The 18,278-nt window shown below is 43.0% G+C and overlaps 1 protein-coding gene across 1 annotated transcript in view; it reads right to left on the bottom strand.

Annotated features, from left to right (window-relative positions):
- LOC149441653 (striatin-interacting protein 1-like) overlaps window positions 1–18,278 on the bottom strand; it is a 301,884-nt gene that overhangs the window by 98,889 nt on the left and 184,717 nt on the right. The window contains exons 6-12 of the mRNA XM_089657068.1: window positions 6,929–6,997; window positions 6,722–6,828; window positions 6,249–6,376; window positions 5,988–6,170; window positions 2,965–3,182; window positions 2,787–2,852; window positions 2,638–2,701 (exon numbers count right to left, since the gene is read on the bottom strand). Of these exons, the coding sequence (XP_089513194.1) occupies window positions 2,638–2,701; window positions 2,787–2,852; window positions 2,965–3,182; window positions 5,988–6,170; window positions 6,249–6,376; window positions 6,722–6,828; window positions 6,929–6,997 (835 nt within the window). The remainder of the gene's footprint in view (window positions 1–2,637; window positions 2,702–2,786; window positions 2,853–2,964; window positions 3,183–5,987; window positions 6,171–6,248; window positions 6,377–6,721; window positions 6,829–6,928; window positions 6,998–18,278) is intronic.

An 18,278-nucleotide genomic window follows, 5' to 3' on the forward strand; every position in this document is an offset into this window, starting at 1 on the left:
ATCCTTACAATGGAACATCTTGCCATCGCTATACGCCAACACCCTGATATACATGGCATTTCAGTTGGTCGCCATGACTATAAGCTCTCTTTGTATGGGAGATGCCCTCCTCCTTTACAACCCCCTTGTCTCCATTCCTTCCTTGGTGCGAACGTTTGAAGAGTTTGGGGTATTAAGCAACTTTAAAGTGAACTACGATAAGACAGATGCTTTGAACATTTTGTTACCTCAGTCTTCAGTGTCTCATCTTTGATGTAACTTTTGATTTCAGATGGCAACAGACTGCTATTAAATATCTCGGCATTAAAATTTCATCTTCTTTATCCACTATAGGGGACCTTAACTATACACCCCTTCTCCAGACAGTCCGCACCTGTCTTCAAACATATGACAAGCCACACATTTCATGGTTTAGTCGTGTGAATGTCATCAAGATGGATATCTTACCGAAATTATTGTACACTTTTCAGGCTATCCCAACTCTTCCAGCACTGAGTTTCTTTTTGTCTTTAAACAGGCCTATACGTGCTTTTCTGTGGCACTATAGGAAACCTAGAATACGATCAACTATTCTATTCTTACCAAAATGTAGGGGTGCAGTGGCCTTGCTCAACTTCCTGCTTATTGTCATGCAGCCTCTATGCTCAGAGTGGTTGACTGGTAAAATGGTCAGTCTACCAAGTTTTGGACTCAAATAGAGAATGATCTTATAGTTCCTGATCTTACATCCTTACCTTGGTCAGAACCTGCACAGAGACCCCAGAGAAATTTACTACCCCTTACAGTTTATGTGACTCTACAAACTTGGGATACCTACTTACGTAAGGGCTTAGTGTCTTCCAGGCCAAGCCCTTTGACCTCATTGTTTGGGCTAGCATCCTTCCCTTCCACGAAACATTGCTTTCGGTTTCTTCATTAGTGTTGCCTGGACTGCCCTCTACTGAGCCACACTTTATGTGGCCGGACTCTTCTACCTCTATCCCAAACTCTTCAATCTTGTCACAGCCCATCACTTGCGTGGTTGGAATATACACAATTGAAACATTATCTGAACACACAGACATATATAGACCTTCTGACACGGTCTTCCACCGCCTTCAAATCTCTCCTATCCCAATCGTCTAGACCTGACCATACACTTTCACAGGTGTACCAGATCTTACTGCGAAAGGCATATCCGAACCCTCCTCCGTTCCTTTCTAAATGGGAACAGAAACTACACATATCAGCAGACGGAATGGACTGGGACAAGATACTGGCAGTACCATACAAATTATCTATATCTTCTTATGCACACTAGCAAAATTACAAGATCTTGTCTAGTTTGTATCATTGCCCTACGATTCTGCATAAAATTGACCCATCTATCCCTGAGCCTTGTTGGAGATGCTTAGAGGAACCTGGTACCATGACCCATATTTGGGGTACTTGTCGGAAAATTCTCCCATTTTGCGATAATACTTAATTTATTTGATAAATTAGTTGGGGACAGCATTACAAATTAACCACAGAATACTATATTGTCTATGCTACCAGGCTCCTATAAACAAATTACAAGAAATCTTGTAAGACATTTTATTACGGCAGCTCGTTCTGTGATCGCCAGGCATTGGCGTCAGACCAAGGCTCTGTCCATAGTTGAATGTACTTGCGAGGTGGACAAAATTGAATATATGGAACAGATGATTACATGGGACGAGGATAAATCTGACTCATTCAAGCTTATGTGGACAGTGTGGTCTCATTTCAGATATTCATTGGGTTTTGGCTCTTATTTCAGCTTAAGTCGACAATCCTTTTGATAACTGAATTCTGCCCCCCCCTCCTCCTTTATTTTGTTTTTTTCTTTCCCTTCTCTCTCTCTCTCTTTCCTCTTTCTGCTAATTCTCTTGTCCAATAACTGTTTCATTGTATTTTGGTATCAAAACGTAACAGAGTGATTTGATACATTACATGCTTCCCAGACATTATCTTTCTTAACTCAATTAGATATGATAACCTAATTTTCCAAGTGGTTAGGACCATATCTAGTGGACACTGTTTCACAATTCATTCTCCTGTTGTAATGCTCTATATTATACTGTATTTATTATATAAGATTGATGTGTTTCACATACTTTTTATGCATGCACCGTATTTCTGTAATGTTTACAACTACTACATACTTAATAAAAGAAGAATAAACATAAAATTATAAACATTTGATTCTACAGCTTTTGGCCCCTTTCAATCTGTTTTAACCCTTTTGCTGCCAGGTCCGTATGACATTCAGACCTGACAGTGGTTCACTTTACACACAATCCAGTGGCTGCGGGCACCAGGGTTGTGTCTAAACCTGACAGGCAGACTCCTGCCTGTCAGGTAGAAGCAGTCGGGCAGCTGCGCTGCCGTCCGATTCCTTCCACAGTCCTGACGGACACAAGTCCGTTTATATCCGTTGCTCCATAACTGAGAATGGAGGGACCAATTGGATCCCCCTGAAAAACAGACAGCAGGACCTGATCAGACCGCTGGTGTGAAAGGTGCCTAATCACTTTAACCCTGTTTAGCCATCTCCTAAATATAGCTTGTATATTTCTAAGTATTATCTTTGGTAAATACCCACTGCAATTTATTTTTCAGCAAGTGCATACTTACAAGTTTTAAAGTCCGAATGCTCTCATGAATGGGCCTTGGTAAACCAACAACTGTATCAGTATCACTGTGATAATAAAAAGAACACATACAAGAATAAATTGATGGATAAAATAAAAAAAGCTATGAAACTAACTGAATATTTATCTTACCTTCCGAGAGTGTATCCAATGAATTTGCTGCGACTAGATTCCAAGAAAATCTCAATGTCTTTCTCCCTGTTACACAAACATATTAAACACCCATTTCATATGAAGAAGAATATCATGATCAATTATGTATTTATAATCTCAGACTATGTTTCATTAGCCATCAATTTCCTGCTCTCACCTTACTTTGGGCGCCCAAGGTAAACCTTTTGGAAAAGCCAGGCGATCAACAGCAGGCTGTGTAACTGCTTGTGGCATAATTTCTTCCCGTTCCAAAGGAAAAGGTTCTGCCTCCAGACTATTATCTTCATCATTTTCCTCCTCTTCATCACGAGAATCATCTGCTTTGTAAGGGTCTCGCTCATTAAAAGCATCAAGGTTATCTTGTTTGATGAGAGCCTGCAAAAAAATATGTATATGGTGTTTATAACCCTTAACATCTAGAGAGGTAATTAAGCAAAAAAAAAAAATAAAACAGCATTTTTCTTTTCCTTCTATCAACTTTGAATTCATTAAGATGAGTTTCATGCTTTTCCATGTTTACTTTACTGTTTGGGGAAAAAAAGAATGAAAAGGAGAAAAAAATGCATATGCATAAAGCAAAGTGGTGTGTGCTTTAAAATGTGAAGCAAAGACCCGTCCATTTTAAAGAATGGTGTAAGTTACAGTGTCCCCAGATGACAATTTAAAAAGAACTCACATCTCTTAGTTACACACACACACCATAATTTGTAGACTCTACAACTTTCACAGACTAAATAATATACACCCATTTGTTTTCTGCTAACCAAAGAAGTTAGCAGAATACATTTTGTCTTAAATTTAGTAAGAACGATTAATTATTTCCAAGGTTTTATAACAGAAACTTTTTTTTTTTAATTTTAAGTTTTTTTTTCTTTATACAGTAAAAAATAATTAAAAGCCAACACAGCAAGCATCAGGTTAAAAAAAATATATAAAAATGTATTTTGGTACAGTGTTGCATGACTGAGTAATTGTCAAAGTATGGCAGCACTGAAAACTAAAAAATGGCCTGAACAGAAAGTGAGCTTAACATTCTGGTGTTCTTCAAATGGTTAAAGTGCTTGCTCTCTGTCTTGCAATAACTGCATCTGTATAGGGGATTACAGGCAAGTAATATAAAAACAGTGTAATCCTACTGAACTTTCAGTTTAAATGGTCTAAATACATTTTAAGAGCTTCAAAACAAAAACGGTGCGCAAAATCGTAGTTGTTTTTTTCTTTAGAAAGCAGCCACAGCCAGAGTACAAAACCCATTCTCCTGTCAGCATGCTACAGAAAGCTCTGTGTGCAAGTATGAGTCTTATTGGACCATTCTCCCTGCTGACTGGAGAGCACTAAGCTCTGACTCAGCAGGGTTTGTATTGAACCTCTGCTGAATGACCACTGCTTAAACACAGAAAACAAGGGTTCTTCTCTAGAATGCTAACAGGGGATAGGCTTTTCTATTCAGACTGTAGTTGCTTTGTAAAAAAAAAAAAAAAAAAAACCTAAGACTTTATACACCTTTTTGTTTTGAAGGCTGTCCACAAGGTTTAGGAGTGTCTCTATCGGAATGTCCGACCATTCTGTCAGAAGCGCATTTGTGAGGTCAGGCACTGATGTCGGACCAGAAGGCCTGGCTTGTAGTCTCCGCTCTAATCCATCCCAAAGGTGTTCTAATTGGGTTGCGGTCAGGACTCTGTGCAGGCCAGTCAATTTTCTCCACCCCAAACCCACTCATGCATGTCTTTATGGACCTTGCTTTGTGCACTGGTGCGCAGTCATGTTGGAACAGGAAGGGGCCATCCCCAAACTGTTCCCACAAAGTTGGTAGCACGAAATTGTCCAAAATATTTTGGTATGCGGACACCTTAAGCATTCCCTTCACTGGAACTAAGGGGACAAGCCCAACCCCTGAAAAACAACCCCACACCATTATTCCCCCATCACCAAATTTTACACTTGGCACAATGCAGTCAGGCAAGTACAGTTCTGGCAACTGCCAAACCCAGACACGTCTATTAGATTGCCAGAGAGAGAAGCGCGATTCGTCACTTCAGAGAACACGTCTCCACTGCTCTAGAGTCCAGTGGTGCCACATGCTTTACACCACTGCATTCGACGCTTTGCATTGCACTTGGTGATGGAAGGCTTGGATGCAGCTGCTCGACTATGGAAACCCATTCCATGAAGCTCTCTAAACAATGTTGTTGTGCTAATCAGAAGGCCACACAAAGTTTAAAAGGTCTTTAGCTATTGACTCTGCAGACAGCTGGAAACTTCTGCGCACTGTGCACGTCAGCATGCGCTGACCCCATTCTGTAATTTTACGTGCCCTAGTTACTGTTGTTCCCAGTTGCTTCCACTTTGCTATAATACCACAACAGTTGACCGTGGAATATTTAGTAGCAAGAAATACCAAATAGCAATTGCACTGATATGTCCATAAAGTGACAAAGTGAACGTGATCACACTGTATATTGTCACTGTTAAGTGACTATTGGTGCTAAGAAAGTGACAAATGCAATAAATCAGAAAATAAAATGTCCATGAAGTGACAAGCTGGAGATCCGAAATTATGATCTCAGAATTGGTGATCCACACGCTATATTCAATAGTATGGTGATGTGCCAGGTAAGTAGCAGAATTACGCACTCACCAGATGCACAATTATAATATGCATTTATGGATATAAACTCTGTGGTCAGCCAGAGGTCCCTTTAAGGATATTTACAGCCTGGTTTGGAGTTCCCCTCTCTGGGTCATCCGCAGGACCTCTGCCGTCCTCCGTGTAAAGCTCTGTGGGATGGTAAGCGACACTCTAGTGAGCTATAACCTGCTTCCCAAGTAACAAGTGTTTGTTACACTTTGGTCTCTCCTCACAGCTATCTTAAAGACTCACTCCTAATAGATGCAGCTGACACCTCAGCTTCCTGGGAGATGGTCTAGCGCTGCACCAATTATATACTAGTATTCTTTTGCAAATGTTTGTAGAAGCAGTCTGTATGCTTAAGTACTTGAATTTATATGCCTGTGACCATGAAGGTGATTGGAACACCTGAATCCAATGATTTGGAGGGGTGTCCAAATACTTTTGGCAATATTGTGTATTTAGTTATATTTTCTGTGCAGTGTGCAAGGGACAAATTAACTATTTTTTTTTTATGCATAGCACTTTTCCTTAGAATTCTCCCTCCTTACCTTGTGTTCTCGCCGACCCCTCCTTTGCTGTTGCTCAATAAGATCAGAAGCTGATGCTGGTGGAGAAGCAGCTCTCATACTACGAATAACTTTTATGCTGTCTTCAGGAAGAGGTGGTAGCCCCAGAATTTCTCGCTTTTCGGCTTTCTTCCTTTGCAACTCTTCAAATCCACCCAGGGTGCACTTCAAAAATGTAACAGTTTTCAGTAACAGACAACTAAAATAAACAAAACTAACTTAAGAATTCAGGAATAAACTTACCAACACAGTCTTCCACAGCAACAACAGAACCTTTTTCATTGGAAAATGTGGAGCATGGCCACTGCAAAACTTTGTCACCATACCAAAGAGCATCACAGCAAAGGATTCATTGTTACACAGTGGGGATCCTGTATTTAATGCCACAGTAATACAGGTAATTAGCAATTTTGAACTAGCAGACGAGTAGCACATAAATAAAAGCAAGAGCAGAAATCGTAAAAAGATAGTACTAGCCAGGACACACTGTTGGAACTTTTAACATAGCTGAATACACAATGCCAATATATCTAAATTAATAGAAAAAACAATAGCTAATTAGCCAAATTTTAACATGTCTGATGTTAGCATAATTATGCCTATTACACTACTTTAATATTTTCATTCCTTGCAGTAACACTGGTCCACAAGTGACAGAGTCTATAGTGCTGTGTACCAGTATGCATCCATAGACAAAAAGGTAAATTTAACATTACCTAGCTCGGTGCGGAATGTTTGCCTCATAGATTTCCACTCCTCCGTGTCAGATTCACCTTCCTCACGCAGTAAGTCTACCAACAAGTACATAATGTTCAACAGAACACTGAAATAAATAAAAACATAAGTTAATGAAATGCAGCGAATCAAATGGAAAATAGTGAGTTTTTGAATATCATGTAATTTCTAATCAAATTTCACCTTACCGCAGATCTGTACTGTCAGCTAGAGAAATGGCTGGTTTCCGAACAGCATTGCTACAGGCTGCGCTGTTTCTAGAATTGATGTGAAAAATATTTTACAATTTAATGTTTTGAACAATCAGACAACTACCATGTTTCCCCGAGAAGACCTACCCTGAAAATAAGACCTACTACTATTTTTGGGAATTGCAAAAGTATAAGACCTACCCCGAAAATAAGACCTAGTTGTGATCAGGGCTTTTTTTTCAGCTGGAACGTCATTCCGCCACCGGCCATGCGCACACCAATATCTACTGTCTCTTATAAACACAGAAGCGTGGCTTTTGTGTTTGCAAGTGACAGTCCCTCTTGTAATTGACAACAGCATCCGCTCCCACAGAACCTCCCTACCTCTGTACTCACTGCGGGACAAGGAAGGAACAGATATCTGCAGGCGCAGTGTGTTTAGGGGAAGGGCGGGGCATCTTATCCTGCAGCCTAATGCATGGAAGTCGATGCCCCAGGGGTGATCACCAGCCAGTGGGGAAGAGGAGGAGCTCACCGCTCTGTGTGCTTAGTACACTGTGTGGGAAGATAGGACCCAAAACGGGAGTTACTATAGAGAGGGACAGTTGCTGACAGCTGTGTTTTGCAAAGCTAGCTAACCATATGAGGGCAGTGGAGGGGGGGAGGGGGGATGTGCAAATGTGAGCTGCAGTTAGGTGTTGCAGAGAAAGATCTGGCGCTCAGCGCATAGATACTCCACAATTCAGAAGTAGTAGGAGAGGGTCCACAACTCACCCCTGCACCCTGTCTGTGGTTCATCTCTGCACCCTGTCTGAGACTCACCTGTCAATTCACCTCTGCAACACTTGACTGCAGCTCAACACTGTCATCAGCCGCCCTCTCTATAGTAACCCTCATCCACAACTGCCTGCAGCTGACCTCTGCACCCTGTCCACACCTGTACAATAAAAAAATAAGGACTACACGGAAAATAAGATCTAGTGTGTTTTTTTGACCCAAAAAAATATAAGACAGTGTCTTATTTTCGGGGAAACATGGTATATCACAGGCAAAAATGTCTAGCAATGAATTCACTTACATGCTACAACTGGTCATATATTTAGTGTATGTCTAAGAACATTAGCTCTCCAAATGCATTGCAGTATAAAAACATACATCAATTCTGCATTCAGTTGTATTATATTCTTGTGCTATTACAGCAACTGTAAACAGCAAACAGGCTACTAAAAGACAATTTTCAATTAACTGCTAACCATCAGGATCAGACTCATACATCTTAATGGGCTAAAAAATGACTGTAAATACTGATTTTTCTCTACAATAGACACTATGAATGTGAACTGCAGATTTCCTGCTCTGCCATTGAATGAAAAAGAAAATTAAAGCAGAACTCTGGGCAAAAACTTTTTAGCGTGCTCTTGTTGCTGATTTCCTACCTTCACAGAATATGTCCTCCATGTCCTTGTTAATTCATAGTTACATAGTTAGTCTGGCTGAAAAAAGACAAAAGTCCATCCAGTTCAACCATAAAAAAAAAAAAAAGTTATAATCCTATACCCACAGTTGATCCAGAGGAAGGCAAAAAAAAATCCTAGCAAAGCACGATCCAATTTGCACCTGTTGCTCAGTAGTTGCTCTGTAATAGGCTGATGACTTTCAAATAAAACCATTAATCCCCTATGATTTCCTGTTTGTAAGATCAGTGGTTGGTATTCCTTGCATTCCCCCAGCCACCGGTCTTGGCACTTCCCATCTATAGTTCTATACAGCAAGCAGGAATATATTTTCATCCCTAATTGCTGAAGTGGGCGGACAAGACTCGCTAACTCCCAGTCTGTACTGCCCATGGAGTGGTCTCCAAGAAATGACCTCCTCCTCTGCTCCCTGCCACCACTAATTCCACTCCCAAAGCAGTTCACCCTCCACCCCCTCCTCCTGCAATCAATCAGTCCAGCTGCTGCCGTCAAATTCTATACTGTCTGTTCACAGTCTCCTCTCCCAGCACAGTTACGGTTTTCAACCAGGTCATTCCCCCTCCAGCCACCTGACACTATCCCGCAACTTCCTCGCCCCCCACGTATCTCCAGCTCATCCACCTCTGCTATACAAAACTGGCCAGCCTGTCATCCACTCATTCTTCTCATGTCAGCTGTCACTGCTGCCCCTTGCCTCCCCGCATCCTCCTCCTCCACACCCACATGTTTCTCCACCTTGTTCTTATATCACCTCTATTCAAAGCCCCAGCGGCTCCAGATCACTGAGTAAGAATGCAGGCACACCGACTTTTAATCCTACAGGTGCTAGGGAGGGACCCTCAACTGCCAATTACCTCTACCATGTACAACTTAAAAACACCCATTGATAACTACTAATGAAAGAGGGTGGGGGTGTCTGTCAGTGGGGGGAGGGGCAGTAGTTGGGGTTGTGAGAGTCTGCCAGATAGTAATGCAGGCTGTAATATTCCAACCCCCTTCTATATCTCCTCTGATTATAATGCAGCCCAAGGTATTCTGTCCCCCATGAGACCCCACTACTCCCCGCAGACTGACACCCCTCATCCTCAACTACTGACCCCTGCCTGCCACATGCAGATCCCTAACTACCAACCCCTGTCCCCACTGACAGACCCCAACCCCTACACTGACCTTCCCACTCCCCATACTGACTGTGAGAAATGACAGGTGTAAAATAACCAGCAAGCTTTAAGCAGTGGCTGATGGTTACATAGTAAAAGTGCCTGTCCCCTGCCCTACTGAGACCACCCACTGCTCTACTACTTAAAATAAGACAAAAAAAACAAAAACAAAAAAACTTAGCAGGGATGGTAGAAACCCCTCCTATAGATAATTGCAATACAGATTAACTTCAAGGGCAAGAATTCCAGTGATATGTGATTTCACATCAAAATGTGAATAAGACAAAAACATTTCTAAAACTTAGCAGTGGTGGTGGAAATTCCTCCTACAGATATATGTAACACAAATGAATTTCAAGTGAAACAACGTTTTAGTTGGGAGGTTCCCACCATTACTGCACTTTTGTTTTTGTTTAGATTGTTACACTGATTTTGATATGTTTTAGTAGTAATTTCAATAATAGTAGATATTTTCAATACAGATTAACTTAAAGTGCAATAATTCACATTGTAATCGTAATTACAATGTGAATTATTGCACTTGCAGTTAATCTGTATTGAAAATATCTATAGGAGGGGCTTCCACCATTTTTTTTTAATGTATTATTTTAGGTTTTATGTGTATTCTATGTGGAGTTACATATCACAGAGACCAGTATTGTGGTAATATTGACGTTTACTGAGTTTACCATACATTAGAGGGTACTTCACTTGAAGTAGCTCGATTTCAAAGTTGCATTCGGTGTGAACCAAGGCTAATAGGTAAAATAAAAAAAATGTGAATAAAAGGCTGCTAAGTACTTTTTTCACACCAAAAAAAAAAAAGTGCTACGTTACTAATCAATAACTTAACAAGAATGGTGGAACCCTCTAACTTATGGAAATTTCAAACTTCAATATTACCACAAAACTGATCTCTGTGATATGTAATCTTCACATATAATACATATCAAACTTAGGGCACAACAGGACATAAATAAAACTTAGCAGGGATGGTGGAAACCCCTCCTATAGATATTTGCAATATGAATTAACATGAAGTGCTTTACATGCATGCATGCTTTACATTTAAAAGATTGTCACCTAACTGTCCTGCTGTGTAATGCTCAGCAGTGGCTGGAGAATGAGGGGACACGATTTATGCTGAGTGGGTGAGCACACATTCAACATGTACAGGCCTAGTGTACCTACCCACATTCAATGTAATTCCCAGAGGTTGATAGGAAGCGTATAGCCCTGGCCAAAAGTTCTGAGAATGGCACAAAAATATTAATTTTCACAAAATCTGTTGCTTCATTGTTTTTAGATCAACTTTAAGAGACGGTCCTGGCGCATGCTGGCCGTTCTTGGGCACCGTAAAGCCTTTTTTCACAATTGAACCTCTTCTCATTGAAGTTCTTGATGATCTGATAAATGGTTGATTTAGGTGCAATCTTAGTATCAGCAATATCCTTGCCTGCGAATCACTTTTTGTGCAAAGCAATGATGACTGCACGTTTCATTGCATTTAAATTCATATTTGTGTCATTCTCAAAACTTTTTGGAAAACCCGGAAACCTGGCCCTTGATGGTACTTAACGCCAGCTTCTTTTCAACATCCCGTTGCAGAAAAGCCAAAATCCTAGCCACCGAAAGAAACATTAATGAACCCCTGCAGCCTCACACCACAAAATATACAGTGGGGATCGAAAGTTTGGGCACCCCAGCTAAAAATTTGTATTAATGTGCATAAAGAAGCCAAGGAAAGATGGAAAAATCTCCAAAAGGCATCAAATTACAGATTAGACATTCTTATAATATATGTCAACAAAAGTTAGATTTTATTTCCATCATTTACACTTTCAAAATAACAGAAAACAAAAAAAATGGCGTCTGCAAAAGTTTGGGCACCCTGCAGAGTTAATATCTTGTACTGCCCCCTTTGGCAAGTATCACAGCTTGTAAACGCTTTTTGTAGCCAGCCAAGAGTCTTCCAATTCTTGTTTGAGGTATCTTCGCCCATTCTTCCTTACAAAAGTCTTCCAGTTCTTTGAGATTTCTGGGCTGTCTTGTCACGCACTGCTCTTTTAAGGTCTATCCATAGATTTTCAATTATGTTGAGGTCAGGAGATTGTGAAGGCCATGGCAAAACCTTCAGTTTACGCCTCTTGATGTAATCCCCGTGGATTTCGAGGTGTGTTTAAGATCATTATCCATTTGTAGAAGCCATCCTCTCTTTAACTTCAGCTTTTTCACAGATGGCATCAAGTTACCATCCAAAAATTGCTGAAATTTTATTGAATCCATTTTTCCTTCTATGTTCCCTGTGCCACTGGCTGCAACACAACTGCAAAGCATGATTGATCCAACCCCATGCTTAACAGTTGGACAGAGGTTCTTTTCATTAAATTTTGTGCCCCTTCTTCTCCAAACGCACCTTTGCTCATTCTGGCCAAAAAGTTCAATTTTAACCTCATTGGTCCACAGAACTTGTTTCCAAAATGCATCAGGCTTGTCGATTGTTCATTTGCAAAGTTCAAACGATGATTTTTGTGGTGAGGACGTAGAAGAGGTTTTCTTCTGATGACTCTTCCATGAAGACCATATTTGTACAAGTACCGTATATACTCGAGTATAAGCCGACCCGAATATAAGCCGAGGTACCTAATTTTACCACAAAAAACTGGGAAAAACTATTGACTCGAGTATAAGCCGGTGGTGTCAGTGGGGGGAGGAATAGTGCCCCATCGTTGGTGTCAGTGGGGGAAGGAATAGTGCCCCATCGTTGGTGTCAGTGGGGGGAGGAATAGTGCCCCATCGTTGGTGTCAGTGGGGGGAGGAATAGTGCCCCATCGTTGGTGTCAGTGGGGGGAGGAATAGTGCCCCATCGTTGGTATTAGTGACACCAATGATTGGGCACTATTCCTCCCACTGACACCAATGATACTTACCTTGCTGACCCCTGCTCCAGCCTGGGCTCGCTCGCTCCCTCTTCCATGGTACACACTTACCGGTCAGATGTCTTCCTTCTCCGGCCGCTCTCCTCTTCACTCTCTCGATCTTCACGGTGCCGCTCGGCTCCTCCTCTCCAAGCTCCACCTCCTCGCTTGTGATTGGGCGCCTGTGTGCCTCTCCTGAGCTACAGTTCCGGCGGCCAATCACCGGCGAGGATTGATCCCAGGGGTGTGTCCAGATGACAGGGATGGCATGTCATCCCGCCCACACCTGGAGACGTTGACTCGAGTATAAGCCGAGGGGGGCCGTTTTTCAGCACAAAAAATGTGCTGAGAAACTCGGCTTATACTCGAGTATAAACGGTATCTCTTTATAGTGGAATAGTGTACCACAACTCCAGTGTCTGCCAGATCTTTCTGGAGGGATCGTGAAGTCAAACGTGGGTTTTGAATTGTTTTTCTCACAATCCTGTGAGCTGTTCTGTCTGATATTTTTCTTGGTCTTCCAGATCTTGCTTTAACTTCCACTGTTCCTGATGACTGCCATTTCTTAATTACATTCCGAACAGAGGATATTGACATCTGAAAACGCTTTGCTATCTTCTTATAGCCTTCTCCAGCTTTGTGAGTGTCAACTATTTTCAGTTTCAGTTTTCTAGACAACTGCTAGAAGAACCCATGGTGCTGATTGTTGGGGCAAGGTCAGATGAGTCTGGGCATTTAAAACCTTTGAGATTGACATCACCTGGTCTTCCCAGACGATGATTGAGAACAATCCATGACACTGGCAGGTCTCAGCTTTGCAAAGGGGGCAGTGCATGCTATAAATTCTGCAGGGTGCCCAAACTTTTGCAGATGCCATTTTTTTGTTTTCTGTTATTTTGAAAGTGTAAATGATGGAAATAAAATATAACTTTTGTTGACATATTATAAGAATGTCTAATCTGTAATTTGATGCCTTTTGGAGATTTTTCCATCTTTCCTTGGCTTCTTTATGCACATTAAATACAAATTTTTAGCTGGGGTGCCCAAACTTTCGATCCCCACTGTATGCCTTCCAGGTGGTATATCTTCCTAAAAGTAGACTTCTGTGCTTTTAGCATGGTAGAAATCACCGACTCTAACAGTCCCGTCTCTTAGAACCGGACTTTCAATAGCCAACCAACATCAAGCAGGGTGGAAGATCAGCTCTTGAGACAGAAGATCTGACCTGAGCGGCAGGTGCCAAGGATGTCCGTGACCAACCACATTATGCCGGCATACCGAGGGCAGAGAGGCCAATTCAGGGCCACCAAAATAACCAGAATGCATTTGGCCTCTATCCTTCGCAGCTAGCAGGGTAGAAGCTTGAGAGGAGGGAATGCATAGAAAAGACAATACTAGCTCCATGACGGCACCAGGGCATCTATTGTGTCCACAAACTGATCCCTCATCTTGGCCATGAATTTCGGCACCTTCCTGTTGAACTGAGACACCAGTAGATCCATGTCTGGAGTGCCCCACCGGAGGTAAATCTAATGAAACTCATCTGGATGCAGAGACCACTCGCCTTGGTCCAACATTTGATAGCTGAGGTAGTCCACCAGCCAATTTTCCAAGCCGGGGATGTGCACAGCAGAGAGAGCAGATACGTGATGCTCCACCTATAAAGAAATAAACAGCCCTAAAGAAAGGCTGTAAAGTAACGGTTTAAATTAAACCCAAGCAGAGTAGTTAATGGTACAAAAATTGCTTTATTGTGAATCTCGTATAAAAAAAATTTATGAAACCTTGCAAGGTGAAAAATACACATCATAATAAAAACTTAAGCAATCCGGACTGAAGAAGCCTGAAGCTGGTAAGTGTACTCATCATCATGGATAAGTTTAATCTATTACCCACATAAGTGATAAATACCACATTTCTAGGTAAATGAATTATATGTCATCGTTAAGAAAAAACAAATGATCTTAGTGATGTATTACTAGGGCAGCAAAATGAAATAAGTTCCGATCATCCAGAGAGGAATATGATGGGATCATAAAGACACCAACAAAAAGTTATCATATCGGCCCATTTACAAGCATAATCATCACTGATCAAAAAATTCAACGATGAAATATGGCACCATATAAACAGAAAGGACAACTAAATTGACCATATATGAGACATATGACTAATAAGCCTAATCCCATTCATTGATTAACATACAGTCAGGTCCATAAATATTGGGACATCGGCACAATTCTAACATTTTTGGTTCTATACACCACCACAATGGATTTGAAATGAAACGAACAAGATGTGCTTTAACTGCAGACTGTCAGCTTTAATTTGAGAGTATTTACATCCAAATCAGGTGAACGGTGTAGGAATTACAACAGTTTGCATATGTGCCTCCCACTTGTTAAGGGACCAAAAGTAATGAGACAGAATAATAATCATAAATAAAACTTTCACTTTTTAATACTTGGTTGCAAATCCTTGGCAGTCAATTACAGCCTGAAGTCTGGAACGCATAGACATCACCAGACACTGGGTTTCATCCCTGGTGATGCTCTGCCAGGCCTCTACTGCAACTGTCTTCAGTTCCTGCTTGTTCTTGGGGCATTTTCCCTTCAGTTTTGTCTTCAGCAAGTGAAATGCATGCTCAATCGGATTCAGGTCAGGTGATTGACTTGGCCATTGAATAACATTCCACTTCTTTCCCTTAAAAAACTCTTTGGTTGCTTTTGCAGTATGTTTTGGGTCATTGTCCATCTGCACTGTGAAGCGGCGTCCAATGAGTTCTGAAGCATTTGGCTGAATATGAGCAGATAATATTGCCCGAAACACTTCAGAATTCATCCTGCTGCTTTTGTCAGCAGTCACATCATCAATAAATACAAGAGAACCAGTTCCATTGGCAGCCATACATGCCCACGCCATGACACTACCACCACCATGCTTCACTGATGAGGTGGTATGCTTAGGATCATGAGCAGTTCCTTTCCTTCTCCATACCCTTCTCTTCCCATCACTCTGGTACAAGTTGATCTTGGTCTCATCTGTCCATAGGATGTTGTTCCAGAACTGTGAAGGCTTTTTTAGATGTCGTTTGGCAAAATCTAATCTGGCCTTCCTGTTTTTGAGACTCACCAATGGTTTACATCTTGTGGTGAACCCTCTGTATTCACTCTGGTGAAGGCTTCTCTTGATTGTTGACTTTGACACACATACACCTACCTCCTGGTTCTTGATCTGGCCAACTGTTGTGAAGGGTGTTTTCTTCACCAGGGAAAGAATTCTTCGGTCATCCACCACAGTTGTTTTCCGTGGTCTTCCAGGTCTTTTGGTGTTGCTGAGCTCACCAGTGCCTTCCTTCTTTTTAAGAATGTTCCAAACAGTTGTTTTGGCCACGCCTAATGTTTTTGCTATCTCTCTGATGGGTTTGTTTTGTTTTTTCAGCCTAATGATGGCTTGCTTCACTGATAGTGACAGCTCTTTGGATCTCATCTTGAGAGTTGACAGCAACAGATTCCAAATGCAATTAGCACACTTGAAATGAACTCTGGACCTTTTAACTGCTCATTTTAATTGGGATAATGAGGGAATAACACACACCTGGCCATGGAACAGCTGAGAAGCCAATTGTCCCATTACTTTTGGTCCCTTAACAAGTGGGAGGCACATATGCAAACTGTTGTAATTCCTACACCGTTCACCTGATTTGGATGAAAATACCCTCAAATTAAAGCTGACAGTCAGCAGTTAAAGCACATATTGTTCGTTTCATTTCAAATCCATTGTGGTGGTATATAGAGCCAAAAAATGTTAGAATTGTGTCGATGTCCCAATATTTATGGACCTGACTGTATGTTGCTGTATAAAGCAGCAACGTCTGCCGTTACCAAATAGGTAGGTGTGACGAAGCGTAGGCAGGACAGAACACACAGAGTAGATGGCAAATGCACAAAGCTTTATTGAGACAAACAGATGACAGTCACCGAATAGGGGAGTTTGCAGTGAGGGTGAATACGCCAGTCCAGGGCGACACAGAAGGACCAACACACTTAAAGTCCAGCACCGAGAGCCAAGGGAGAGTCTCTGTAGCAAGTAATCCAACAAAGGGGGTTGGTGTGAGGTCAGCACAAGAACAGTTCAAGTGAAGCAGGCAGAGAGCCTGTACTCACGGATCCCTGGAGTCTAGCAGTCAGTTTTCCCCAGCTCTGGGAGAAGGGGGGTCCTAGGCAGACTTGGGTCTCTGCCTCGCCTGGCCACGAAAGGTCCCGGCCACAGCTCTCGGTTTCCTTCCGTCAGCTACCCAGCAGTGAATACCTCGGGAGCTCTGCATCACCTAGGCAACCAGGGGGGGCAGAGGTAGCGTGGCTCAAGCTTGCCTTAGGAATGCCATTCATCTTTGCAGGAGGGGGGAGGGGCACGGATGAGAGACAGCAGAGAGAGAGCAGGGACAGAGCAAGGGCTGAGGGGGGGGCACTGTGACACTCCTCCCCCTTCCATTTCACAAGTGCCGGCAAGGGGGACCCAACCGGGTTCCCTTGAAGGCACTTGTGGGCCCTAACTTAGCTATTGTGGATCTTGTTGGCGGGAAAGGCCGTCTGCATTTTGGTGTTGGCTTCCCCGTCTATATCGAATGGTGAAATTATAAGGCTGGAGGGCGAGGCTCCACCTAAGGAGGCGCCCGTTGTCCCCGGACACCCGGTTCAGCCATGTGAGGGGGTTGTGATAGGTGACGATGGTGAACTCCTGGCCGTACAGGTAGGGCTGTAGTTTCTTTAGGGCCCAGACTATGGCCAGACATTCCTTCTCCACCGTAGAATAGGCAACTTCCCGGTCCAGTAGTTTGCGGCTCAGGAAAGCGACGGGATGTTCCTCCCCAGCCTCGTTGACTTGGCTGAGGACAGCCCCTAGGCTGTAGGTGGAGGCGTCTGTCTGCACAAGGAAGCGTCTGTTGTGGTCAGGGGCGGCCAGGACGGGGTTGCTCGCCAGCGCAGCTTTGAGGTCACGGAAGGCGGATTCACAGGCCAAGGTTCAAGTCACCACCCGGGGACTGTTCTTTCGGTCAGGTCGGACAGGGGCTGGGCCGTGGAGCTGAAATTAGGCACACATTTACGGTAATAGCCGGCAGTGCCGAGGAAGGCCATCAGTTGCTTTTTGGTCTGGGGGGTGGGCCAGTCATAAATGGGCTGAACCTTGGCTGGTTCAGGTTTCAGTGTCCCCCCTCTACTCTGTGCCCGAGGTACCTCAGTTATTCCCAACTGGCACTTGTCTGGTCTAATTGTCAGCCCGGCTCTGCAGATGCGGTCTAGGATGGCCCCACGTGGGCCAGGGGCTCCTCCCACGTGTCACTAAAGTTGGCAATGTCATCTAGGTAGGCGCATGTGAACTCTTGACATCCCTCTAGTAGCTGGTCCACGACCCATTGAAAGGTGGCGGGGGCGTTTTTCATGCCGAAGGGCACGACGAGGAATTCGTACAGGCCGAACGGGGTAATAAAGGCAGAACGCTCAACGCCCTCTTTTGTGAGGGCGATTTGCCAGTAACCCTTGCTGAGGTCTAGGGTGCTAACGTAGCGGGCCCCAGCTAGACGGTCCAGCAGGTCGTCTTTGTGGGGCATGGGGTAGGCATCACTGACAGTGTAGTCATTCAACCTCTGGTAGTCCACGCAAAAGCGGGTGGTCCCATCCTTCTTTGGAACCAGCTCCACCGGGGAGGCCCAAGGACTGCGGGAGGGTCGGATGATACCCAGCTGGAGCATCTCGGAGAGTTCGGCCCAGATGACCGACTTCACGGATTCGGG

This window comes from Staurois parvus, unplaced genomic scaffold, assembly GCF_062004578.1.
Source record: "Staurois parvus isolate SC_StPar_1 unplaced genomic scaffold, SC_StPar_1.0 ptg000961l, whole genome shotgun sequence".
In the NCBI taxonomy this organism is placed as follows: Eukaryota; Metazoa; Chordata; class Amphibia; order Anura; family Ranidae; genus Staurois; species Staurois parvus.